The sequence below is a fragment of the Dicentrarchus labrax genome, unplaced genomic scaffold, assembly GCF_905237075.1.
Source record: "Dicentrarchus labrax unplaced genomic scaffold, dlabrax2021, whole genome shotgun sequence".
Lineage (NCBI taxonomy): Eukaryota > Metazoa > Chordata > Actinopteri > Moronidae > Dicentrarchus > Dicentrarchus labrax.
Genome location: NW_026136707.1, coordinates 2,882,467 through 2,909,835, shown reverse-complemented (window position 1 = coordinate 2,909,835; position 27,369 = coordinate 2,882,467). Strand labels below are relative to the sequence as shown.

General features: G+C 40.0%; 1 protein-coding gene across 1 annotated transcript in view; it reads right to left on the bottom strand.

Moving 5' to 3' along the window:
* dgkb (diacylglycerol kinase, beta) overlaps positions 1–27,369 on the bottom strand; it is a 70,545-nt gene that overhangs the window by 3,785 nt on the left and 39,391 nt on the right. Inside the window, exons 20-24 of the mRNA XM_051407640.1 lie at positions 23,640–23,704; positions 9,602–9,692; positions 8,488–8,683; positions 2,726–2,846; positions 2,329–2,389 (exon numbers count right to left, since the gene is read on the bottom strand). Of these exons, the coding sequence (XP_051263600.1) occupies positions 2,329–2,389; positions 2,726–2,846; positions 8,488–8,683; positions 9,602–9,692; positions 23,640–23,704 (534 nt within the window). The remainder of the gene's footprint in view (positions 1–2,328; positions 2,390–2,725; positions 2,847–8,487; positions 8,684–9,601; positions 9,693–23,639; positions 23,705–27,369) is intronic.

Sequence of the window (27,369 nt, the reverse complement as noted above, 5' to 3'; positions counted from 1 at the left end):
CGAATGGTAACATACATTATGGTGCATTATGGTAACGCATGGGCTTCATGGGTATAATATCTGACAATATCCTGTTTCCCCAACATTGATGCCATTTCTGTTGAAGGTTGAAATTGCAGATCAATGGAACAACAAATATCAACCATCAAGGGTTGTCATATTAAGCACATAGTTCATTATACTGTAGCACTGAGAGCCTAACCGCAGTAATGGGGAGAGGAAATGCTACCATCTGCATTAAAGGGACCAAGTTCACTTCAAAGCAAAGCTGCCATTTATTGTACTTGCCCTCTGACTCAGTAGCAATGACCAGCTTTTGTAGGCTTTCTGCTATCATTAAACACGATTGAACTTAATGTTTCTGATGTACTTTACAAAATACAAAAAAAAATACAGCAAGATCTTAAGAAATACATGAAATAAATTTGGAGAATAACTGAGCTCTGTTTAAAAGATGCAACATTAAGCATTTATATGCATCAACAGCCCCAGTTACAGAGCAAGTTGGCAATGAGAACAAATGAATTATGTATGTAATGTACTCTATACCCATCCATAATCATCCAAAGTATGGTAACTAAGAGGACTAAGACCTAACAATGTGACTTTTTACCAGATATCACATCTGGTAAAAATTAGTAAAATCTCAGTTTACAGCAGTTAATTCAGACCTAGTTATCAAAGAGACAGTGATACATGTCACTTCAAAATGCAAATGGTTTGATGGTGTTAAATATGTTATGCATGCAGAGGAACTGAGATGCATTTGCATAGTTGTTGTTGTTAATAATTAGTGGGTTAACATCCCAACAACTGTGATGTTTTTATAAGCATTTAACAGGTCGACTGATTTAAATTCAGCTCTGACATACAGTATGAATAACTCGCCGTGGAAATCATTGCAGCACAATTATGTATTGTCAGATCCTAACTTTGCTCTGTGGAGTTGTGCCAGCACATACAAGAGCACTTGCAAGCTACTTGTTTTGTCATGCACTGGATTTTTTAGCTGTGCCTGAGCGATCCATATGTAAATGTCGGCAGCACTTCATCTGCAGTGGCGTTGTAATTAAAGCTAAACACAACCGTAATTAACGCAAACTGAGGAGTTTCATTTTTGAAAAATGAACAACTTGGACAGGGGGCAGACACTTGACGAGGTACATGTTTGAGACGTAGACGGTAAGCCAATTAGAAGTAGTATGACTTGCAACATTAAGTATTTGTTATCATAAATTACTGCACAAAAATAAAACACAAGGCAATGATCTGCGGGAGAAAAGCAAGGGACAGATGCTGCTCTAGACGCCAGTCTGTCTTTTATTTTGAAACCAGTGCAATAAGAACTTGGACGAGAGAATTTGAAGTCTGTACATTAACAGTCCTATTGTATGAAACACTCATACAGGTGTAAGTCCTATATGAGCTTAAGCTCCCGTTTAAGAGCCAGTGTGTAGGATTTAGTGTCATCTAGCTGTGAAGTTTCAGATTGCAACTAAGTGAACGCTGCTCGCCTCTGTATTTGATCATTTGGAATGAAAATGAGCTGTGAAGTGTGTAGAAGAAACTATGGTGGCCGCAAAAGGTACAACCAGTGTGAGCGGACTCCATGGAAGGCGACATGCAGCGTCTGTAGATTAAAACAACTCCTTTTAAACTAATGAAAACACAACTATTCCTGTATTCAGGTTATTATACACTAATGAAAATATACCTATGAATATTATATTCCATTTCTGCCAATAGATCCTCCTAATTGTTACACACTGTTCTAAGTCGTTAACCATCTTTGTAATTTTCATCTTGCTGCAGTGATGCAGAAGTATCCTATGATAAGTACACCACCACATCACCCTTACATGTGCTTATAAGTGTAACAGATCACACTTATGACACACAACATGGAGGATGGGTGTCATCAGAGGTGCTACAGACTTGAAACATTCAACCAGAAAAAAAATCGTTTCAATCTGGTGTTAATTTACTCTTCAGTCACAGAAAGGATAAAACGTGGCTCCAAATGATTTGATTAACTGCTGCGTATCGACTCACTTCCTCTCACTGTTTGGATGAAGTTCTCTCGTTTGTTAAAAGTTGCAAAGTATCAGTTTAATTTAGGGGTACTGCACATTTGTGTTCAAATAATGTATTTGTGTGTGTGTGTTGACCTTACAGTTGTGAAAAAGTGGTATAGATTATGCAGTATATGCAAAGAATTAGAGGTTAATAAAGTTCCCCTTGTACAAAAAAGCATTTGGTTGGATTTTTTTACCTCGAAAATAAGTCACTGCTTAATGTTTTGGCTGAATGTGAGACACAATAACTTACAGTGCAGGGGGCTTGCATCCACGGCTCCCCATCAATCTGCATTGGAAGGGATTTACTGGTTCTGTCAGTGAATAAAAAACATATTAGTTCAACTTTGAAAATGTATCAAGCAAAAATCTTAAATCTTAAAGTGCAGCACCAGGCAATTTAATGTTCAATGAACAGAAAGTGATAACTGTTAAATATTTCAATACCTCAATTTTGTAACATAATTACTGTATTGAAGAGGTTTTATACCTCCAGAGAATTTCTATAAAATCCTGACCAGGTGTCTAATTGAGACCTGCGTCTAATTGGGACCCTGCTTTGAATTCAATTTTTATGAATATCCAGCAAAGATGCTAACAAAAAAAGACAGCATAACATAACAATAAAGACAAAAGCATGACAAAAAGACCTGATGGTCACGGAGGAGCACTGTGCCAGGCGTCGTCCAGCGCTCTTCAGGCCGGTGTAGATCTGACCCATCTCCATGGCTCCTTCCAGCCCCACCACCTCCAGCAGCTGGTCAGACAGGTCTAAAACACAGGAATTACATATCTTTAAACATTCTGAAACTATAAATAATAAATAAATAAAATAAATAAACATGAATAATGTAACCATTTCATTAGGTATGAAGTGAGGTTTTAGATTGCTTAAGTGGTTCAATAAATTCTTAAATTTTGAATAAATACAACATTTATGTTCACCGTTGCCTCTAAATGTTGCTGATGTCATCTTAAAACCAAGAGACCCTTACAGGGAGCGAGAGGAAGAAAAAGGGATGAAGGAGGAAATTTGCTAAGAAAGTGAAGAAGGAAAGAAAAAAATGAGAGGGAAAGTGAGGACAAATAAAAGAACATGACGTGATCTTCCTCACTTCGCACTTTGCCTTCTGCTTCTAAAACATTCAACATTCACAGTTAAAAAAAGAAAAAAAGGCAACAAGAACAACAAGCTACAAACAGAACAGCTATTAATTAGATTGCACCGGCAATGCAAAGCAATCTTGTGATAATATAATTATTAATTTCTCTTCTGTTTTGCAGTTATGAGCATTGATTTTGCCCCTGCTGGAAGCCCAGTGTCACGCAGGGCCCATCTGTTTCAGCGGCCCGTTCTGCCTCCGACTCTCCATCGACTCGTCCCTCCACAAATTAAGAAGCTGCTGCCTCGCTGCTGGGAGCATACAGACACTAATTGAAACTAAGACCCATTTTTAGGCACTTGGTGCGTGCAAGCGAGTTATCTCGCTGTCACCGCTGCTGCTCCATCGCTGTCATGTTTATCTGAGCCGTGTTGGTTTCCTGAAGGAGTGTCGTAGGTAATGTTGCTGTTGTCGTGAGGTGTTGTTGTCGCTGCCGAGCCGTGGTGTCCAGCTGTCACCATGGTGATGGACATGCGTCTGCCCCTATCTCGGTGCCAGACTGTGAGTGCAGTGCTTTCCAGGGTCGGAGTGGAAGAGTGTGTGTACATACCCAGCAGGTTGACCTCCTGACACCGGGCTTTAAAGCTGCTCCCCCCATTGTGACTTCTCACGTTGATGCAAACGGCTCACACAGGCCCGCGCTGACACGTATGATGGACAGCATCACCACAGTGATAGGGATTCCTTGTTGCCCGGGGCTACAAAGATCCAGTATACCAAGAGTGCTTACTGTTGGGAAGACCATAGTGCTTTTCTGCCAAATAGAACCAGGTCAGTACTCTGTACAACCAGTACAACCAGTGGATAAAAACAATATTTGACCTGCATGTAAATGTATTACTAATGCAAACTATTGCAACTCTGATTTAAAGGAAAATTTGGACATTTTGGGAAATAACACCTTTTTGCTTTCTTGCTCAGTATGGAGCTAGAGCCACAGAACTGTTAGCTTAGCTTAACATAAAGGCTGGAGCCAGGGGGAAACAGCTCGCCTGGCTCCTACCAGCACCTCTAAAGCTCACTCATTAAAGGACCAGTGTGTAGGATTTACTGGCATCTAGTGGTGCAGTTACAGATTACAACTCCTTTGCTTCACCCTTTCCTTCCAAGCACAAAGAATAAACTACACACAAAAAATCTGAACAGTCCTACGGAGAGTCAGCATTCGGTTTGCTCCTTCCGGGCTACTGAAGAAACATGGAGGATCAATACGGCGGACCATCTGTAGATAAAAATGTCTCATTCGAAGCTAACAAAAAGGTGATTATACACTAATGAGAACCTATCTATGAATGTTATATTCTATTTCTGCCAATAGATCCTCCTAAATGTTACACACTGGACCTGTATTTTAACCAAACCCAGAGTAAAATAAATGTAAATGTAAGAGTGCAGATGCATGATTTCAATGAAGGTCCTAGTGAATGAAAGTCAAATTTCATTTTGCATGATCGTGAATTTCCATTTTTATTTTGAAACACCTGCCATTATTTCCTATATTAGAGGCCCACATGAATTACCTGGAGCAATAATCAAAAGTGGATGCCAAATATAGAAAAACCATCATGTTTACTTCCCAGAGATAAACTGGGAGAAAAATGGAGTCACCTAACTGTTTACGCAAGAAGGAGGTTGAATTATTAACACACAAGATAAGCAGCTGGTGGCCAAATATAAACTGAAACACCTCTTACCCAACCTACAATCAACATTATGTGCCTCACTCGGCTGATGAAGGCAATATTTGACCGGGATAAACACACCCAACACACACAGGCGCTGAAGGTGACAACGCAGACTGAGTGAGGCATATGAATGAATGTCCATATGGGAGATTCACAAAAGCAGCGCTGTGGCTTTATTCTCAGCCATGTCTCCCCCGTCAGACTGTGGAATAAGAAATGACGTCCTTGTCACTGTCAAACAACTGCCTGTCGAGGCCGCTGGCTGCACAATGACACATGTGGAGCAACAGGGTGAGAGCGAAGGAATAAAAGGGAGACAGTGAGGGAGCGGAGCAGGACCAGCAGCCGATCAGCTGAAAGTAAAACTAAAGAGGAATGGCGGGAGGAGGAGGAGGAGGGTGCGCGGAGGCCGATCCTCCAATGAAAGCTTCATGGGGCTTGTCACGGGGCATCAGTCCCAAGCATCAACCCCTCCACCCACGCATGGACCACCCGCCCCCCCTGCAAAAAAACCTCAGTCCCATTCTAAATAATTCACTCCGCAGCCATTCCCTTCCACCTGAGGGGCTTGTCTCCTGGCGTCACCAGCGGGACGATTTAACAGCTCCCGAAAGGTCAGAGTTTTTTTATCCCCCAGCCACCCTCCACCCACCCATCCACACACACACACACACACACATGCAACCACACACACAAAATAATCCCTGCCAACAGTTTGATCTGTGCGTTGTGCCCCCTCTGGGTTAATGCACTCCTGTGTTTACCTCTAAATACGCAGTTCTCTTGATCTGACAAGTTAGGCTGCTCACCTTGAGGGCACCTTCCACAAGGGCATTCACGCACAAACGCACAAACACACACACACACACACACACACACACACACACACATCAATAAACACACACAAATGGGCACAAACACACAGAGACGTACAGGCACACAAATACACGCTCCCCACTCAAACTAAGTGCCTTCCCGGGTTCAGACGGTGGCTTTTTTTAAACCCCAAACACCAAATTGATTGATTTTTATTCAGGGATTAATGGAGTGTTCATCGCAGCAAGGCTGGGCTTTAAATTGATCAACTATCTCCCTCACAGTCTGCCCTCCTCTGTGCCACACTGTACCTCCATCTGACAATCACATCATCACATTAGGGAATTTATAAGCATCCAAACAAGCAACGGCACTTCTTAGAAGATTGTCTATGTTACGTTTGGGTTTATTATTTTAGGAGTGAGCTGTTTTTTCTTCCTTTTTTCAACTTCCTCACCACCCCTGCTGTCATTTACAATAATTTCTCAAGTTTTCCAAACACTTTTTAAAGTCACAAGTACAGTAAATGCTGTTACTGTAAATCAGGGACTAATTTGCTATGTTTTAATAAGCAACGGCTACTGAAATCCACAAGAAACAAAAAACAGAATCAGGAAAAAAATGAATAAAGCTTCATAGACAGCTTCACAGAGATGTGTTTTTTTTCCACCAGTCATGTTCTGACCGGTGAAGTCTCATAAGGGATCACCGGCAGCCATGTCTGGAGATCCTTACTGACTCGCCATGTTTCAAGCCCGACACTGATTGTAACATCCACTTCATCCCCAAGTACAAACACACCTTCTCACCATGAAACCTAAAAACATACTGTGCATCACCTGAACAGGCAGGAGTTAGACATGATAGAAAATAACACAAAAACCAAACAAATCCAGAATTCATGGCAATAGTGAAGAGAAAAAGAGATTTTTTTTTTTACACATTTTCATATATTCTTGAGGATTTGCATCAATGTCAGATAAATATAATTGAGACGACAACCAGTAATGACATATGTTGAACTCTTCAATTGATCTTTAAAGGTGAACATCCACAAAATTGAAGATGCAGGTTTTCAGCAACAAAACATGTGCACAAGAAGAAGAAAAAACCCTAAACCTGAATCAATAAAGTCTATGCTATCTTATCTTATCCACAAGAGGTGCACTCATATCTCTGTGAGGCTGAACTTTGAGGTGCTATATGAGCTAAATGAGCACAATGTCAATGCTAACATACCGACTTGAAGCAGATATACAGTTTACCATGTTCATCATCATCTTCATCATCTCAGTTTGCCATATAAGCATGTTAACGTTTGCTGATTAAAGCTAAACACAAAGTAACACTGAGGCTGATGGGAATGGCATTATTTTTGATAGCATTTGGGCATAAACCAAAGTACTGGACAAACATAGTTGTACCGAGCAACAAACATCAAAATAAACTCTACTCCCTTTTGACTCCCTTTTCTACTTCATACTTTTTTTTTTTTGCAGGACTTTTACCAGTAATTCAGTAATTCAGTACTTTTCCATGGTGATACCTTTACATATTGGAGTGGAATTTGTCTTCTACTACAGCTTTCTGGATGCTTTTTTCCTTTTCCTAATACATCCAAGTGGCTTACGCCATTTCCCAAGTTACCACAGAGCAACTGACTCATTCTGCTTCGTTCATTCATATATTCCCATTGACGGGCTTTCTTTTGACGTAAATGGATTCAGGGGTATGCCAGGCACCCCCCTAAGTCCACTCCTATTAACTGAGCCGGTCCACTGAAGCCTACACGGACCATTAATACGCAAGTGACAGTTCCAAACAGTGACATGATTGTACCTCTTCTTTGCAAACAAAACCTGCTAGCTATGATTCACCTTGTCATCGGTGAAATATTCATGCACTCTGGAAAAGTTTGGTCTAAAGTTTAGTCTTGAATCCATCTGATAGCAGCAAGGACACAGGCTGTCCTGTATCTGATGTGGGCTTCAGGGGAATGAACCTCCTACACTGTCAAGCCTATTTAATGTACAGTTTTATTGTCCAATAAAGCAAACCCAAACTATCATTTACAGTATATGCAGGGCTTTGAAGGTGCTGTTGATGATTCACCAATCACCTCACCATGTTGACTTTTATGACTCTTTAAAAACTAAATCTTTACAAGGTTTTGTGTTTAAAATGAGCCTACAGCCTTGCTAACAACTCTGTACAGGGCCGATTATACAGGGATGCGTGGCTGGAAATGTGTTGCCAACAAAACCGGGCCTGGTTTCTAGCACAAGCACAAGTAGGCTTTATTAATTCACCACTTCCTTCCTGTTTTGATGCATCTTACTATGCCGGTAAATAGGTTAGTTAGCTAGTTAACTGTTGGACCGTGCGGGAACTTCGGAGCGGGGGTGTACTGAAGGGTAAACTCAAGTAAACTTAGTTATCCACCTCTTTGAACTGAAGAAAGAATTCACTCATCTAGACCTCAACATCTGCTGGAATCACTTTTTTCTGTTATATTTGATCGTCCGGTTGCACACGTAGCCCCGTTCAACAAGTGCACTAGCTGTTTTTCCCATCTCCAAGGCGTTGTTGATGCGCGATGTGTCTAGTCCCATGTCGCTAGCGTGACTAAAAAACACATCTTGTAATGGTACATTTCATGGATGGGATAATTTACTGCAGACAACCCCGCAGTCAACAATAATACAAAGCAAAAAATAAATGTATTAATTCATATGCATTCATTGTTACCTTGAACTGCAAACATGAGCTCTTTAGGGTCGAGCACTGGCGTCCTCTTGTCTTGGCTCTTTTTCCCACCCTTGCGGTTACCCCTCCTCTTCTTGCTCTCACCCCAAAGATTGGAGCCGCCGTGCATGCTGGGAATGTTGAGAATGGCGATGCCTTCCAAAGAGATGCTGCTGAGGTCCAGAGTAACACCATCGCACTTTAAGAAAGGAGAAAGAAACCGATGGAAAAGACAAAAGTCTTCAAAATAAAACATAAATCTGGATCTCTGTTTAAGCCTGAGTCTGTTTTTTGTTGTCTAAGCCTGGGCCTGTCTCTGAACCCGTCTCTCTGTTTGAGCTGACACTTACCCTGTTTCTCTTTCTGAAACTGAGCCTGAATCTATGGCTCTGTCTACGCCTGAGCCTGTGTCCATTAATCCGTGTCTCTGAATGAGTCTTAGCCCAAACCTTTCTAAACTGCAACCACTCTGTCTGAGCCTGAACCTGGTTTTAGAAGCACCATTCCTGCCAATTTGATCTGATTAAGCTAAAAAGACTCCACTAGAATCGTCTTCTGTCAGGCCAGTAATACTCTACATTTTATACCAATATGACTCTTCCTACCTGCTCTCCCCCAGTACTGTAGGTGCTTAACAAGCACTAATTAATAAGGACCTCTGCACTGTGTGGATGGCTCTTAGAAGGGGGAAGATGAACTGTATAGACGGCATCTTCATTATCACTCAATATCACACACAGCAGGGTCATGTAGGGCTAATTACCTTTGTGTTGAACTGAGGTTCAGTGAGAAGCGGGTGGGAAGGTGCACAGATAGCCTTCACACATCAACACTTTGTCTAGTTGAATTTGAAACTAGTATAAATTTGCGCTATTTATGGAACAAGTCATGACCAGAATATTTTTAAGAGAGTACATTTATGTGCTTTATGGGGTTAAATCAAATACTCCTAATAATACAAAGAATGTATGACTGCTTGGAATTCACATAAAAGAGTTGATAAAAGGATGATTCACAAAAGCAGTGACTTTCAAAAATCTTTTCCTTTGCCTTTGTGTCTTGACCGTTTTCCTTTTCCAAAGGGCTAAAAAAACAGAAAATACGTGGTTTGATTTACCTCAACCTCCAGAAAGTCGTGGAGCTTCTTACATGTGGCCGAAAAGGTCTCCGAAGTGCCGAACTCAAAGTACCACAGCTTATTCTTTGTTCTGAAAGAAACAAGACAACAGGAACTGCAAAGGGACCAAGAAAAGAGGAAACATAGGAGTGTTTTCCCCCCACATCAAAATCTGAAGCTTGTACAGTCATAGCATCTCTTCTCTGTCTATAGTCCCCTGTATGCTGAGCTTAAGAAAAAGAAAAAGACCGCTCTGTAAAGGTGTACTTGTGTTTGATTTGTGCTTGAAAAGGGATCTTCTAAACTCCACAGGAAATATACCTCTAATGTTTACCGCTGACCAAAATCACACAGTCATTAATCTCTAGAGAATGCATAATGTGGCTCATTAATCACATATTGAAGCATAATGATGAATCTAAAGCCGGTTAGGGAGGCATCTGAGGGAGCACATGGGGTGGCCGGTGGGTACCCATGCCCAACATTAAGGCCCAGTGAGGGGTGTAAGAGGGTAATCTACCTGCCCCTGCAATTAACAGAGGACTGGGGTGCTGCTCCCCGGGCTTCCTTCAGCACACACTCCCATTGTTAAGGCTGATGATCAATGACCTCGAAGGGGTGAGTCACCATCTGTCCACATACTGCTATGGTATATTATATTCTCTCATGATTAGATGAATAGAATGTCCTTTTCAATTGGACTATTAATTATTTGTTATCCCCCTTTTATTGTATTTTATGTTTTTATCAGTGTCACATAACAGTAACAATCTTCATAGTCTTTACATGCATGCTAATCATGCAAACAGATGTCTAACAGCACAAACTAGACCTTAAACACTGGAAATAATTCATGGTGAATTGAAAGGGAAATAACATATCCAACAAATATTTAAGAGGAGCTGATTTCACATTTCTTATTATTATTATGTGTTATTCTTTCTTTTTTCAATTCGGGGAACAAACTGGAAATATTTCTTACTGGTCACGAGCACAGATTAAGGCCACTAAGTGTAGCTATGGGTTACATTTTCCTGTTAATGTGATTTTCAGTGGCCAGTTGATCACAATGCCAGTTGCAACTAAGGTAGCAGCACCAGTCAGTGTCCTTTTTAAAGAGAATGGGTTGATTTATCAAGAAGAACATGGCTTCCCCTCTGCTGCCAAAACAAGACCATAGATAATAAAACAGATTTTGCAATTGCCCTAGTTGCCCCAAGTGCCATCTATTCATATGCAGGTGCAACTCAATCCAGGAGACTAAAAAAGGCTGTTCTTAAGTCGTTGGTACAATTTTCAGCAGGGCCTGTCGCTGCTGTGAGAAGAGCCACGACCACGGGCAATCGCTCACCAAGTGCAGTTCAAGTTGACGGACCAATTTGGCGAGTGGTAAATACATCAGCACCAACATTACAAGGACAGGCTAGTGTCGCTTCAAATTTAATAAGAAAGTGATCTGACACCCTGGATGTGACAGGAGAAGCAGTCAGAACAGAAACCTTGATCATGTGTGATAGGATCAAGTCAAGGCTGTTACCACCGGAGTAAGTAGGTTTATGTACAAACTTGGGGGCTTTACATAGAATGTGGAAGGCCTTATTCAGGTGAGCATTGAAATCAACAATAAATAAAATTCAGAATGACTAGCAAGGTCTGAGATAAAGTCTAAAAGTTGTGAATAAGGACCAGATGGAGTACAGAGTACCACAAGATTAAACAATCTGAGTCTGCTTCCCTGGACAAAGCAATTAATAGTAGATGGAGATGGTTTTAATACAAGAGCATTGCACTCCTTAAAGTCAAACTTGACATAAACACCTATCTATATTCCCAGATAACAGCTGTCCAATTTCAGCAGGTTGGGGCGTCTCCAGAGAGGACAGTTATCAACAAAACCAAATCCTCGAGCCAGTCAGCGGTTCGATGAAGTAAGCCTAATGTAAGTGTCATCATTACCCCTCATGGGTAAAGGGACCAGAGACAATTAATGCTGACTCATCTTTCTGGCAAACTACAACATTCTAGCTAGACTTTCATTGTGATCTCTGATTCCTTCAGCGTGTTGTTAAAGCTACTGGTGCTGTGTGTCTGGGTTCCCTCAGATTAGATTAGCCTCTATGTTGCAAATTCTGGTTCCGCGTAGGGTATAAATCAAGATTCTGTTACTGCATTGCCTACTTCTCAACTTAAATTGTTTCAGAAACATATTTTAGTGTACTGTTTTTCTGTAATACAAGAACATGTGGCTTGGCCTGGCTAGGTTCTGAGCTAAGCAAAAAGGGCAGCAACAGACACTAACATCGCTTTGAGTAATATGATCTGGACTTGTGGCGTCATGGCATCCCGCACATCACAAAAAGGATTTTCATCTTTCCGAGAAAACAACAACAACAACATGCAATTTATCTCAAAGCTTCAAGGACAGAAAAAAACCGACAACAGTGCTGACACGCAGAACTGAATACAGTAAAAAATGGCCTTCGCCTAGCTGGAATCAAAGCGCTACAAGAGGGACGTATTAGTATAAGAAGAGTAACAATCACTGAATTATTGATTTCCTCATTAGGACTTTTGTCAGGACCATTTAGCCACTTTATAAATGAGCTTTCATTAGGGTACTTGCAAGGTAGCCCAACTCACAGTTGATTTATAATGTGCAACATGGTCAATAGAAGAGGGATGGGAGCAGAGGGAGGTGGGAAGAGGCAGGAGGGCGACAGGGCCATGCTGTGAGGCTTTCCACAACAACACGTCCTTACATCTCCCCCATCATCATCATCATCATCATCATCATCAGTTCAGTAGTCCCAGGAGAACACATGAACACAAGCCTGGGCAATTTTGCAAATAAACAAATGAAGGCGGCTACTTTGAAAATCATATTCAAAACTAGTGGTTGGTGATTGAGACAATGAAGCCAGGTACAGTACAGGCAGTGTAATTGGATGCCTTTGTTGTTGCTTTGTTGAAGCTGGTTTTATGGTACATTCAAGAGCCTGAAGCCGTGTTTAAACTGAACGCAAAGCAAGGTTTGGAGGTGACACGGCTGCATACAAAGTCAATGGAAAGAAAAGACATGAATTCTCTCTAGGATCGGAGAAGAAGACGTATCTGCACAAACAAAAATATTTCAGCGTTATAGTACAGAGAGACAGGAGGAAAGAAGAAACATACATATATCAGCTATCATAAACACAGATATACTCCTCACACACATACATTACAAACATACAAGAATTTACACATTAAAGCCTGATTACAGTTTTGGGGAGTACTACTGCAAACAAGGAAATAGTTGTAACATCTTTTGTGGCTGGTGCATAAGTTTAAAAATGAAAATAATGTGAGGGGGTGCATTTAGAAGGAAATCAGCTCACCAGACTTCAGTAGCCTCATCTCTGCTCGAGGCTAGTGGCTCAAGGCTGAATCAGTTGCTGCTAGCACAACACACCTCTAACTGAACTGTAGGTTGCTGAGTTGCATTTTGGGTAATGTAGGCACCAGGTGTGGAATAAAAAAATACGTTATCTCTGGTTCAGCTGTGTCAATTATGATTCTCTTTTTAAAACAGGCCAACTGGAGTCTGTTATAAGAGGGCAACGTAACATCGGGGGAGGCACTTTAGCCTCACACCAGTGGATTCAGGGATTTTCCAAACTGCTATATCTTTCACATGGTGAGTTTACCTGAAAGAATTATCATCATCAGAAAGCTAGGCTACATCGACTACAAAGTAACAGAAATCTCTGGGGATTTTTTTCAAACTGCACTTGGGACAGCTGGAGCAGGAAACTAAAGAACTCTGTAAGAACAGATACAGTAAGAGACAACATCTGAGCATCCTGTCGATTCCCACCACTTAACCTAACAAGCGCACCATGGCAACAAATCACCTCATGTCCCTGTTCATTAGGTAATTAGGAGCATCTCATTGGCTAGATCGGATTGTCGTTTGTTATCTGCCGACCGATGCTAAACACTGGACTCCTCTGACAGACTGACTGTGAGGAGCGTCTTCAACAGTGGCCAGCTTGTGGCCAGGATTAATAGGGAGTGCATTTGAGTAAGATGATACTTTTAAGGTAGATTAAGGCTGCTTTACTTTATTTGTAAGTGCAATAAAAGTTAACATAAAGTGCCCATTTCCTTGAACTGACTTTAAGCTCCTGCATCCTTCCAGGACATCTTAGAAGTTCATTCATTATATTTCATGTGGGAGCGATTTGTGTTTTCAGGAAACAAACTGTGTTGAGCAGGTTTACAATTCTCAGAGTAGCCACAAGGCCTCTGCTGTGATTTTACCTACAGTGTATCAATGCAAAGTGTACTGCAATAATAACTTTAGCGGTGTGCAAGTGAGATCAGCTGTAGTCACAGCTGGCATACCAAAAGAAAACAATGGCTCAGGTTTCCAGAGCTTCTGAGGTGTCATTTATTTGCACAAACAAATCGTAAAACAATACTGAAAGAAGGGGACATATACAAACTGTGCGGCTGAGAGAAAAGACCAACAGAAAGGGCTTTAGAAAAACTAATGCCAAGATAACAAGTAGAAAAAAAGAGGGAGGTGAGCTGGGCAACAGAAAGACAAATGTAGCACCAACAGCCTGAATCTGAACAATATACACTCATGCTCATCAACCATCTGCTGACTGGTCACCATATTAAAGGATGTCAGAGGCGATAAGCTTCAGTGTAGCATTGCTGTCCTGAGGCCACAGCACCTTCAGATGCACTTTCCACTGGCCACACTGAACGCCAGGCACAGAGCCATTGATTTTTCCCCCCTCTGACACTTAATCTAACCCACGATGATCTACGACCTTATTTTCACACTAATTTCTTCTTGATCAGAGGTGATAAATATCGCATTGACATAACCAACTCTTTGTGCATTGCATCAATGCACTGTTTTGTTTAACATGACATCGCCTGCAGAGCTCCGACTCCGACTGGCAGCTTGAGAAATGACCCGAGTTGCATCGTCTTGCCTTCAGAGATGCAGCAAGCAGTTTGAAAAATGTATTTCTTTCTGTTGCACTGCAATGATTCCTAGGTCTTTTTTAAAAAAAACAATCTACTGATACCAGTAAAAAAATATCTAGCACCGTTAAGAACAAAAACGAAAACTGAACTGCTACAATGACACAGCAGTAAACTGAAAAGCCTGACACCTCAAATATTTTTCCTTTTCACAAATTTTAGTTTTGCAAACAGAGCGAAGTCACTGCTGATTTAAACCTCAACCGACAGAGCCAAACAACCACCGTTTTTTAATGGTGACCACTGTGAAACACAGTCCCTAACATTTCAGGCCCACCTTTTTTTAAACTAATGCAATGTCCACTGTGTTGCTGCAGCCAGAGACGTTCCACTGCAGTCCTAACCGGTGCACCAATATCCAACGGAGGCGTGACTGGTGGACATTGTGTCTTTGTCCACTCCACAATCTTTACACAGCAGGTCTATTTTTGGCAGCTTTCATCTTTGAAGAATCACATTCCCTCCCTAATTTGTATAAACATCTATATTTATTGACAGTTGATTTAATCTTACATTTAGCCTTCATTAGTTATTGATTTATTTACACAGTTAAAATTGTTTTTCTTATTAGTTTATGTCTCTTCTCCTACGTCTGTGAAGCCGGTTCTCCTTCTGCTAATATTCACTATTCAGGAAATCCATCCATCCATCCATTAGCTATACCCGCTTATACTTGAGCACCACAGGTGTCTACCACATTGATCATAAAGGAGCTGCAAAAGTGTATCCAGTAGTCTTGTAAAACACAGTAATTGCCACCAAAACCACTCCAATATTGGGAACATGGCTGCTCAAAAACAGACTGCTTGCTCCTCTAGAGAGGGGAACTGTGGCAAACACATTCATTAAAATCTGACATCATGTTATGTTTCAGCAGTAAAAGTTGGTGTCAGCGCTGATGAGATCATGTGAAAAAAGTTAATGATAAGAGATAATGTAACCAACTTTAATGCTTAGGGCCTTACATTTAAGCTTAACATTATCATTAATAACTGCTGGTTCTGTTACTGAATTTTAAAGGCTATTCCTCTAATTAAATTAAACATTTCACCATGTGTGTTGAACAACTGACAGCTACAGTAATTTAAACATTTGCATTTGCAGGCAGGTTTTAAGCTGTTTCATGGCCATATAGCTGCCTAGCTATTTAGCATTTTAGCTGTGTACTTTTCCACTGTGGATGTTTGTTGGCTAGCACATTCAGCAAGCCAAGGTGCAACACAAGACTTTAGCGATGAACGTGTTCAAAGTTCAGTTTCGGTTTGATGCATTCACTAAAATCTCTCTGAACAGCGTCCTCTTACTGTCCTGCAGCAAAAATCAAGGGGAGAGAAGCTCTGAGGTGGTAAAAATGTTGACACACTTATTTAGAATGCCTTCAGTCAGGACTGTGGGCTCACTAACGAAAGGTTTTACGAACAGGTGTGAGACCTTTTTTTTACCCAGATACAGGCTGACCTGTATCTTTGTGGTGGTTGATACACATCCTGAGAGGAAGACACGACTCAGGACTGGAAAAAGAAGTTCCATCTCCCCTCAATGTTTTTTAAAAAACACCTCTCACTTTATTGTGTCACTCCCTCTTCTGAAACAAACCCTATGCTGTTACAAATAAGTCTTATATCAAATAATTTGACTGGCTTTACACAAACAACTTCTCTGTCCATGTAGAGCAGGGGTCTCAAACTGCTGGCTTCCTTCCCCTCCCTTTTACATGATGTTAAAAGTATAATGTAATCTGGCCCACAAGATAATTCTTTTTTAAAATAATTTCATATCAATTTAAACTACCCCTTCATACTATAAAAATAAAAACACAATTATATTTTAAAAAATGTAATTTATTTGGTGCAAAATAAAGGCAAAGGTCAAAGGTACCGATCTGATGATATAAAAATGTACAGAAAATGCAGTTTTTTTGTTAAATATTTTTGTATTTTCTTGTAGTACTTGAAGTGGCCAACCGATGAGAGAATAATACCAGCAGTGGCCCCAAGATAATTTCATTTTGAGACCCCTGAATTAGACAGAGAAGCAATAGCACTCTGACTAGTACTTGCACAGGCAGGGGGTTCTGCCTGCAGGCAAGACACATGTAAATTTCTCCCTTAAGTTACTGATTTTATTTAAAACGTGATCTTTTATCATATTATTCAGATATGTAGATGTCAGGGAGCCACAATGATCACTGTAAATAATATTGATCATCAGTTTATCAGGTTAATACTTTTTTTTCATATTGCTCAGCCCTTCTTCTTTATGTGTAGAGTCTTGTGGGTGTTCATTCACTTGAGTTTATGTGTTTGTGTGTGTGTGTGTGTGTGTGTGTGTGTGTGTGTGTGTGTGTGTGTGTGTGTGTGTGTGTCTGTTCCCACTGAGCTGGGGACAGGGCCACAGGTGAGATCCCTCTAAATTACACACAAGTGGTCATTAATTATAGATGACACTTTGGTCACATAAACGATTTCATCCTCAAATGAGGTCCGAGGGCGGCCGCGACTGAGGTCCACCATGCATGTGTGTGTGTGTAAATGAGTGTGTGTGCATGTGTAAATTAGAGTGCCATCACCTGTGGCCCTGTTCCCAGCTCAGCGGGAAACCCGCACACACGGCCATGCGTACACACACATTAGCATGGGTGTGTTGATGGGTGCGTGTGTTGGTGAATCCGGCGGCCCCATCCAGCACATCGCAGGGCTTTGATGAACATACTCATTATGCTAAAGAGTGCTCCATGCCTGGGCTTCCCTGTGCCTTCAGGAAAGGTTAACTCAGGATGGTTACACAGCACAGCGAGAGCCTGTGGGCGCACGGGGGCAGAGCGGCTGTGGAGGAGCGCACTGACGGTGTTAGATGTCTCAGGACCAAAAATAGATCTGGGTATGCAGAGCAAATATCATGGGAACATCAAGGCGCCATGATTGATGCCACAGAATAAACAAACATTGCAGGTGAAGCCACAGAAGCTTTCACGCTGCAGCTGAAAGGTCCCAAATCAGATGTTTTCCCTCACAGATCTGATGTTGTCTGATTAGTGTGGAAAGCAAAAAAGCTGCATGGATCCCAGTTTTGTTATCACTTTGGGATCATGTGTTTTGTTTTGTTTGTGTATCTGTACATTTATGACTGTATACTCAATGACCTCCTGTGGTGTCTCATGGTTGTGGTGATTCACAATTTTTTAAAAACCTATTTTGCTCTTTTTTTTAACCACCATTAACTGCTGATTCCTCATCCTTCTTAACCGACCGATAGGGGCTGCGAGTGACCCACAGCTGCTTCGGTTAGGAATCTTGTTTCTTCTAGGAACAACCTGGACTGTAAAATTAAAAATGGACATCACTCCATGACGTCACACATAGATTTCTGAAGCTCAGTGTGGTCGGGTGTGGCCGTCGCCATCTTAACAGTCCTCCTGGCTCCTGGCTAATCTAAAAATGGACAAAGAGGTGGAGCTTGAGGCGGGATGAATGAAGCCTGGTTGCTGAAAACGGCCGCCTGTGACGACATCCACCTGTCACTCAAAGTGGCGATTCCCCACCCAAAGACCCAAGACACACCTTTCTGAATTTGATCTGGGCGACATAGATAATTGGTACAAAACTGGATCCTGTAGATAGTATGCAGTGAAAATATTATTTACCAGTGCTTGCATTTTAAATGAGTTTGTTAGCATTGAGGCGACATGAGGCGAGTTAGTATATACCTTAAGTCCCTGCATTAAATAACTAAGTATGTTCAGAATCAGTTATTAGTGGGTCCGGTTCGCCTTGGTCGCTGGGCAAAAGTGAGTGAGGCTGGATGAGTCCAGAGGGACTAGTTCTCCCTTTTCTTGTTACAATACCTTGTGATCCTGGTGCGTAGCGTCACCACTGAGTGCAATGCACTGTGGGCTTAAATATACAGTGTCCAATATGTAACCACTGTGTTTCCCTAACTTTCCCTAAGTGTTTTAGTTACCTAACTCTAACCATAACTTTATCATAGCTTATTTATTATAACCACAATCTCTCTCAAACCTTTTCTTTATCTAACATTTATCACCTTTAGTGGATAGTTGACAGTGGAAAGGCAGACAGGAATCATGGTGTAGGAACTATTTCATTAATCTGATTGCACTTCTGTTGGTCTTTCTATCTTGCACATTGTTAATTACATTCTTGTACAGCTTTAGATCTCTCTATCTTTATTTATATTTAAAAATTACTTGTTTTCTTGTGATTCTTATGCACCATTGCACCAAGGCAAACTCCTCTAATGTGTAAACTTACTTGGCAATAAACCCAATTCTTAATTCTGATTCTGATTATTTAATATTATTATTTGTTATTTTTGCTTTTGTTTGTATTTTTGTTTGTACCTAAGCACCAGACAAAGCACTTGTTTGGTGAACAGCATGATTAACCTATATGTGTGCTGTTGAACGGGGAAATAAATCAACTTAAATGTGAATCCTTCCTGGACAATGGACTTTTTAATTTCCTGAGTACAACTCAACTAAGATGGAGCATCAGTGGCTTATGATTGTAAGTTTTGATTTTTTTTGACAAAAAGCCACTACAGTGAGACAGTGAGGAGTATGACTTGCAGTACAACGTCCATAGCCGGAAATAAAGTGGGCGTTGTGTTTATATGGTATGCACATTAACCATTTGGCTACTGGGGGCCCATCTCTCCATCTTTCCCCATCTACAGATATTGTAGAGAGCGAGAATTTTAAAAACGTAAAAAAACAACAACCCCTAATTGACTTTTTTGTGGACATTGTGTAAAAATCGTGCAATATTGATAGTTGGATATCGATATATGTCTTAAGCCTTTTGTTAATTTGCTACAGTCACATACGCAAAACTGGTGAACAATATGAAATAGACGATATACCAATCTGAAGATCATGAAACAAATAAAAAAATGACCATAAAAGAATAAAACTGTATAACTGTGCAAAGTTTTTCATTTTCTAAACCCTCTCTCTGTCTCGTCCTCCTCTTCCTCTCTTTCCTTGTTTCTAGAGACTATCTGTCTCTTTCCCTCAGAGTCAGAGATTAGTGTGTAATTACATGGGAGATCAGCAAAAAATGGGGGGGGGGAAGGAGTAGTATATTTTAACAAGGCGGTCGAGGAGGAGTGGCGATGGGGGAGGAGGTGGCGCAGCCCTCGTCACGGGCCGACTGATTGTCTGCTTTTAATCCTCAACCTCATTATCACCTCCAGGTCCGGCAGTGGCAGTAAATGAATCTATCTGCCGAGTGTCAAATCTTCACACCTTCACCCTGGTAATCACCCCAAGGTGCAAATACAGAAGATGAATAGAAGAGAAATGAAGGAGGAGAGAGCGAGTGTATGACCCCTGCCTTTCATCAACAAAATCTCCTCATTTCATAATTAAGAAAAGCTACATGATGGTGTTTGCTTGGTAATTAAAGCTGATTAAATATTCAGTTTCTTTAAGGTCAAAGCAGTGACAAAATGTATAGATTTGGTTCATAAGGGAAGAGGGGAGCCATTACTGCTGTCAGATTAAAAACCAAATCATTCAACATTTGACATTTTTCTTTTTCCAAGTTGTGCTGTAATATTACATGTTACTCATTTATTTATTTTGACTTTGAAACCTAGAGCAAAGGACAACGGGTGCACGAGAACAATAAAAAGAAAAGCAATTTGAATTCACAAAAAAGGGGTAAGATGCAGTCTAGATATATAACGTTAGTACATTATTTTATTTTTCAGATAATATTCTGGCTATTATTCCAACAGTACACAATACATATTGCTGCATTTAGTTTATTGTTTTAGTATTTTGTATATTTACCTGGGGGTTATTAAAATAACTGCAAGATGCAGTTGTTGTTAGAGAGTCAGATGGGTTTCTGGAGGATACTTTCATTTTTATTGATGTTAAATCATACTCCAGCCTTAAAAACTAGAATATTGTTCATCCATAAATTAACTCATTACAGAATCACAAACTAATATGTCAATAAAAAATTGCATATATAATTGCTTCACTTCCCAATACCAACTATCAGTTTGTCTTTGAAACATTAAAGAGAGAGATTTTAATTTATATATCTGTTAATATGATAAAATGAATTAGGTATCAGCAGTAATTAGTTACAGTCCACATCTGGAAAAGGAACCAGGAAGGTTGTTTAACTGTTAAAAAAGCTGCTGATTAAAAACAACAAACAAAGAAGATGCTGCACATCTGTTCTGTGTATTTTTGTGTTGGAATATTATTCAGATGCAGGATGAGCCCACAACTGATTCCTGAAGACATAACTGAACACTTGCTTTTCATCTTATTGCACTATTGTTGTTATTTGATCTCTATATTTTACAGGTAATCAGATGTTTCAAGTCTTATTATTATTGTCATTATTGTTGTTGTTGTATAGGCCTCTCACTAGTCCAATGGAAAAGTTTGAATACTAGTATTATTATTAGTAGTATTTTATTTAACTTAAAGCTTCCAGTGCTTTAACGTATTAAGAGAGCTTCATAGTACTTTAAGCTTGTTAAAAACTCATCAGAAACACTGCAGTTGCTCATTATTCCTTTCATTCATTTAGACAAAAACATACTTTTCGCAGACTTAAGAGTGAAATAAAGTGTTCACTTCCCCCCGAGACACTTTGCTTCCATTGTCACTGAAGTTCCTGAGAAAGAGCTTCCAGCTGCAGGAAAATGACTCCTATGTGATAAGTTGCAATATACTTCCAATGAACAAGAACCCTTTGGACAAATCCAACAAAATCTTTGCTACCTTGAAAAACTATAATCATGCATTATTGAATTGGCAAGGATAGTGTGTAATAGAGAGATCCTAAACCCATTCCCCCTCTTGAATTATTAATTGAATTCAAATAACAGACAGAATAATTTTCTTAAAATATCTCAATCATTTTTCACAAAGGCCTTAAAATGGGGTAAAACAACAGAGATGCAGTCTGTGTGTCCTGCATGTAGATCTGGAAAGTCTCTGCTTACCATCATCACGATATGTTAGACTGATAACATGACGACGACTACCCAAACACCCCTTTTGTTTAAATTCTTTAACTTCACAGTCCCTCCTTCTTGTTGGCATTTCTCCATCATGGTAGCCCATCCCTTGTAACCACCGGTAACCATCAAATGACAGGCTTAGGTTTATGTGAAACCGCCTTCATTTCCCTTTAGACCTTTTCTCCTGCATATCTGCATGTTCGAGCAACAAGCAGCTAGTTGGCTAAATGTTGTACTAAGGCCAGGGTAAAATATGATAATGAGTACAAATGGGATTATTAGGAGGCTGTGTGTCATCAGTGTGACTGATCCATGATGTCAAACTAGCCAAGCAAATTCAATTAGGCCTGCAATTACTCCCTGGCGCTAGTGGAGACGTATTGGAGACGTTAAATATTGATGGAAACATAGATGCCACATTTGTTCATCTCCAAAGGTGAACGCATCTCCTCAAGGTAATCACACATGCTAAATATGAAGCCTGTCCATTCGTCATGCTGAGCTCCTCAGCAGCTACACTGTCTGTGTTCATGAAGAGGACACGCAAAGGTTCTGCAAATGCACTGTAGGTTTATTTAGTTTTGTGATTTGATTTCTGAGCCATTTTTTTCTTTTTTTTTTTTAAGAAAAAGGAAGGCTTATTTCCAGGGTTTTGGAAATTTGTTGTTGGTTTGAAAATAAAAAGAGAGAACATTAAAGTAATTCAAGGACCCTGAAGAATACTCTGCCTTGTACTCAGGACATACACCTCTACGCAAGAAATACAATGTTTATATGAATCAAAACCGACATTAGCCATAAAGATTTAAAGAAAAGTGGCCACTGGTCTACTGAAAATATTTAAAATTTCAGTGTCTCAACAATGTATAAATTCATGAGAAATGACAGAAATGTTCAGCTTTTGTGTTAAAAGCTGAATGTTTTATCGCAAAACTGTGTTAAAACAGTAAAGGAGCAAGTGATTAGACACTGCAAGTAGATAACTGATAACAGTTCTGCCCTTGTGAAGTCAATTTATATATTATGGAATTGGGATGGGATTATGGGAGTTGGCAGACTAAGTTTTACTTCATTCCTTGTGATAGGACACCAAATGTCACTATTGCAACCCCCAACTTTACTTTGAAATTTAACATATGAGGAATATGGTTTTTATTGTTATGAAGCATTTCCAGCGTCTTAGTGAGTGGTGACTGCACAACATTCAACTTTAATGTTCAAGTAACCAATGAATGTGGACTCGCCTGATATGTCTGTTTACTGTATGGAAGTATGATAGATTCAAAGATGCCTGTCATTTGAACACTTTTCACTTTACATGGTGATGGTGACACATAGAAATTTCTTTTCTAAGCTCTGGTGAAGTTTTACAACTAGAAAGTATAAAGTTTTATACCAACAGATTTACAGCTGTTTATTTAATAATGATGGTCTAAGGGGAAAATGCTTTATGGGCCATAAGGATTTTTTTGGCTGCAGTACCACAAGCAGCCACCGTATCCAGCTCTCTTATCTTCATGGTTGACTGTAGTCTGTGTCAGCCGTAGGTCTTTCTGAAGTCTTTGCTGAGACTTTAGCTCCACAATTGAACCAGAATATATCTAACATAGTTTTAGTAACTAAACAAGCAGAATAAATAAATAAAAATAAAACAAAGAAAGCAGGGAGTTTGGGCCTGGGGTGAAAACATCTCTTCTTTTTTTTTATCATTTTCAACACTGCAGCTGTTGTATTGCCTTGTTCTTTTAATCAGTTATGTAAGAATAAACCTGCACATATACTGTAGTGATGAAGTTGAGCAGAAGGCGGAGTAACTTACTGTGTGTGATTTGCTACCACTGAAGCCGTGTAACGTGATACTGCCGAATTACTTAACTACCACTGCAGTACTTTATGGTTTTACGTATAAGGCGATCAGCTGGGAACCACCACTGGGTTATAACATGACCATACTGACAACAAAAGCAAACAGAAACAAACTTACCTGCTGTTGAACTTCTCAGGATGCTTCTCCCTCATAACATGGAAACGATGTGCAATGGAGGCATCCTGAAAGAGAGAATCAAACCTTTAATCTTACAAATACTCCAAGTGATTCTCCTTAAACCTAACGCCTGCAGTTTTAGCCTCCTCCTCTTGTATGTGTCCCACTGACATTTGGAGATGCTAACATGTAAAGCAACTCAACTTATATTGAGAAATATAATTATTTACATGTAAATATTGCCTTTACATCCAAGGCAATCTCTTTCTCATTAAGTAACTTTCCCAACTTTTCAAACAGTGCAGTTACACCTCGCGTGTATCTTGAGTATATTCCTATAAGGTGAAACTGAAGCTGTGTGCAGGAGGTGGCAGCGGGGTTGAACCCGGGATGGAGATGTATTGACAGAAACCCTGATGAAGAGCACGCTGTCTCCACACAGGCTAATTAATTAAACACACATTGCGAATAATCACAGCTCCCAGCTAACCTACAGGATGCTGCCGACACCCCGGCAACCAAGTTGTTTTCGCTCTCCCTTCCTCCACCTCTCCTCTCTCTCTCTTTTTCCTCTATACGTCATTCTCGACCTTCCTTTCACCCTTTATGATTTTTCCTATCTCTCCCCCCTCACTCTCTTTCTCCCTCTGTGGCCTGGGGCAGAAAGTGCAGCCTCATTGGGGTTCTTGGTGTTAGGGCGATACAGTTCATGTTAAATATGTTAGTGTGGTGTGACTGACAGAGACACTTCACCAGTATATTAACACCATAACAGTCTGATAAGACTGTTATCTAGTGTTTAAGCGTGAAAGTACAGAAAAAGGTATATTTAGAGTTAAATAATGCTGTTTAAAATGAAATGGAGAACACATTTATACTTCTAATTTACATGTGATTTATCAAAAAACGTCTGTTAATGGAAAATGTAAATACGCACAGACTGCATGGAGGCGTTTTGATCAGAGGCCTGTAACACAAAGATATTTTAAACTGGTCTGTAGTCCAGTTTTAATATTTCTCTTATATTAGTCTAAAGCAAGTAAAGTGGACTGACTTATTCTACGCCAACACTGAACTAAGAGTCATAGTTCCATGGTAACAATCAGGGAAATCGCATTTCGCCTTGCCTAGATGTGAAAAATACACATATGAAGGTGACGGCAGCACTATAAAGAGCGACTGAGTTTGGAGGAAACGCAGTTCGAGTGCTGTGTGAAACCAAAAGTCCATGTTGATTTGTACCTAGTTATACCCAAACTACAACCTCAGCCTGTTTTAGTTTGTGTGTAACCACACGTTTATTTTTGCTAACTTCACCGTGGAATGAATACGTATTGAAAATGTGACACCGTCATGGTGGCCCGGGGTGTGTATTTTACACTTTGGCATGATACCGGGTTGATCAGTGAAACCTGCTGACCAGTGGCACCAAAATGATAAAAAAGGAGCAAAACAATGCTGTGGAAAGAACGATGATAATGGTATAAGAGTTTTTAGAGAGCGCAGTAATACAGCAGTGAGAACATCCTCAGTCATTTTAATTTGCCCAAGAAGACTGAGTCTGATTGGCGGTTAACAGAAATACTGAGTCCCGCCATATTAACAAACAGCAGCACAGTTCTCCTACAGTCCTGAACTGTGTTGAGATCTTATGATTCTGGAATTTCTATTTTCTATTTCCCAGTAAAATGTCCTGTTGAATTCTTCCACAGCGTGAACATTTTTCTGCTGCTTAGTCAGGCATCTTTTTTAGTTTGAGAAAGGTCTTCATTTAATTTAATAAATGACAAATAAGTCGTACTTGAAAGTCAAGACCTAGACAGCTTTGTGCAACAGATGAATGTAGACATCTATCTGTAATCTGACTGTTAGTCCATTGTCTTGGAAGGCGAGCAGTATTCAGTTAGTTGCAATCTGCAACTTCACCACTGATGTCACTAAATCCTACGCACTGGTCTTTTGATGGCCAGTATTTAAAACGCCAAAAAAAAACAACTTCTGTGTTCATGTGAGCACCCGACTATTGTTTTAATACTTGAAACATTGTGAACGCATCCTTTAAGTGCTCCTTGATGGAAAAACCACCAACATGTGAAAATAATCGATTCACCTGAAAACCTAAATATATATGAGGCTATGTAATTATGCCATAAAGTATTCAACGGATTTCGACAACAGTCTCAAGTACCTACACACGGACTAATAGCTCTGAAATTTCCTTTAATTCACACTTCTAAGTCAATGTTAGCGGGAAAATACTTGCAAGGCCTTTGTGAAAAACAGACCAAACTCTTGACAGCAAACTTGTCCGGCTCTGAAAACACCTCAAGAAAGAGTGAGAGAAAGTTGCTGTAAACTTTTTGGGCTTGTTCCTCTCCCCCCTTCTACTGAAGCAATCTGTTTTGACCCACTCCATTTTGAGTGGCACTATTGAAACAGCACCTACAGGGAGGACCCCCTGCTAGCTCTCTGTACAGAAATTTAGGAGAAGCCAAAAGACAAAAATCAATGGAGCTTCTCTTGATGTCTCTTCAAGACGCTGTAAGCAGAAGACCAAAAGAATTCTTCAAGATCCCCGCAGACTCACCTCACGCTTCCAACGCGAGCCAGAAAGGTGAGATGATGGATATATCTGAGAGATTGTAACTTGATTTTCTTACAAACAGGACAATAGCTGCAAACAAGAGAGCAAAAGCAAGGAGAGGTTGTCTCCCCTTTGGTTTGGGGTCTATTATCTGAGATCTGTACAAGTGGAGCTGTGGCTTTTGCAACAGTAAACAGCGATTTCAACAACCAGGAGTGGATAAAGCCCTTTGTCATTCTACATTGATGCAGCATTTGTATGCTTTAAGTGCATCAGCGGAGCCACCTAACAATGCTTTATAGCTTAAATCAAAATCACAAAGAATGAAAAATATCTACATATTAATATTTTAAGAATATTATTCAATACAGATATATATCAAAACATGGATATGTAGAAGTACATATTTTTAAATTGATACATTTCTATCTACATATAATACAAAAACCTTATTTAATTAGTTTTTAATCACAATGTGGACCAGTGGTTCCCAACCTTTTTGGCTGGGCCATAAGCCAAAAAGGATGGGAACCACTGGTCCACTCCTTAAAACAAAATACTTATCAAACTTTATCAGGTTTTTGCCCTTGGTGTGCATATTAAATGGTAATGTTCAACCAAAGAATGATTTTCATCTCTCTGATTGTTTAATTAGAAGCATCTTTCGAAGCTCCTGAAAATATTCAGCAAGAAAGCCATAAAAAATAAACATAAAATGTTTTTTAGCCATTAAATTATTTTGTGACTCCTTATATTTATCAGCTAAAACGGCACGATCTATCATCGATTCTGCCAAGAGTTGAATACACAATAATACAGCTTTTTTCTCAGCTACATGATAAAGAAAAAACCTAACAGCAATTAAAACTCATGCTTTTGCCGCCCTCCAGTGATTTAATGTCTCACCTTGATGTAGAACTGTACTTCAGGCTGTGTCAGTACATCGCGATATCATTAGTTGTGCTTACATGTGCAGATTTAACATTTTCAAGGGCACAGTGAAAGAGAGTTTGTTGGTCTGATATGAAGAAACTCTTTGAAGGAAATCTGTTACTGGAATTTATATTTTTGTTCATGTATGAGTATTTAGGAAAGAGAATGTTTAAAAAAAATCTTGTTTAATCCTATTTCATTTTCTCCAAACTC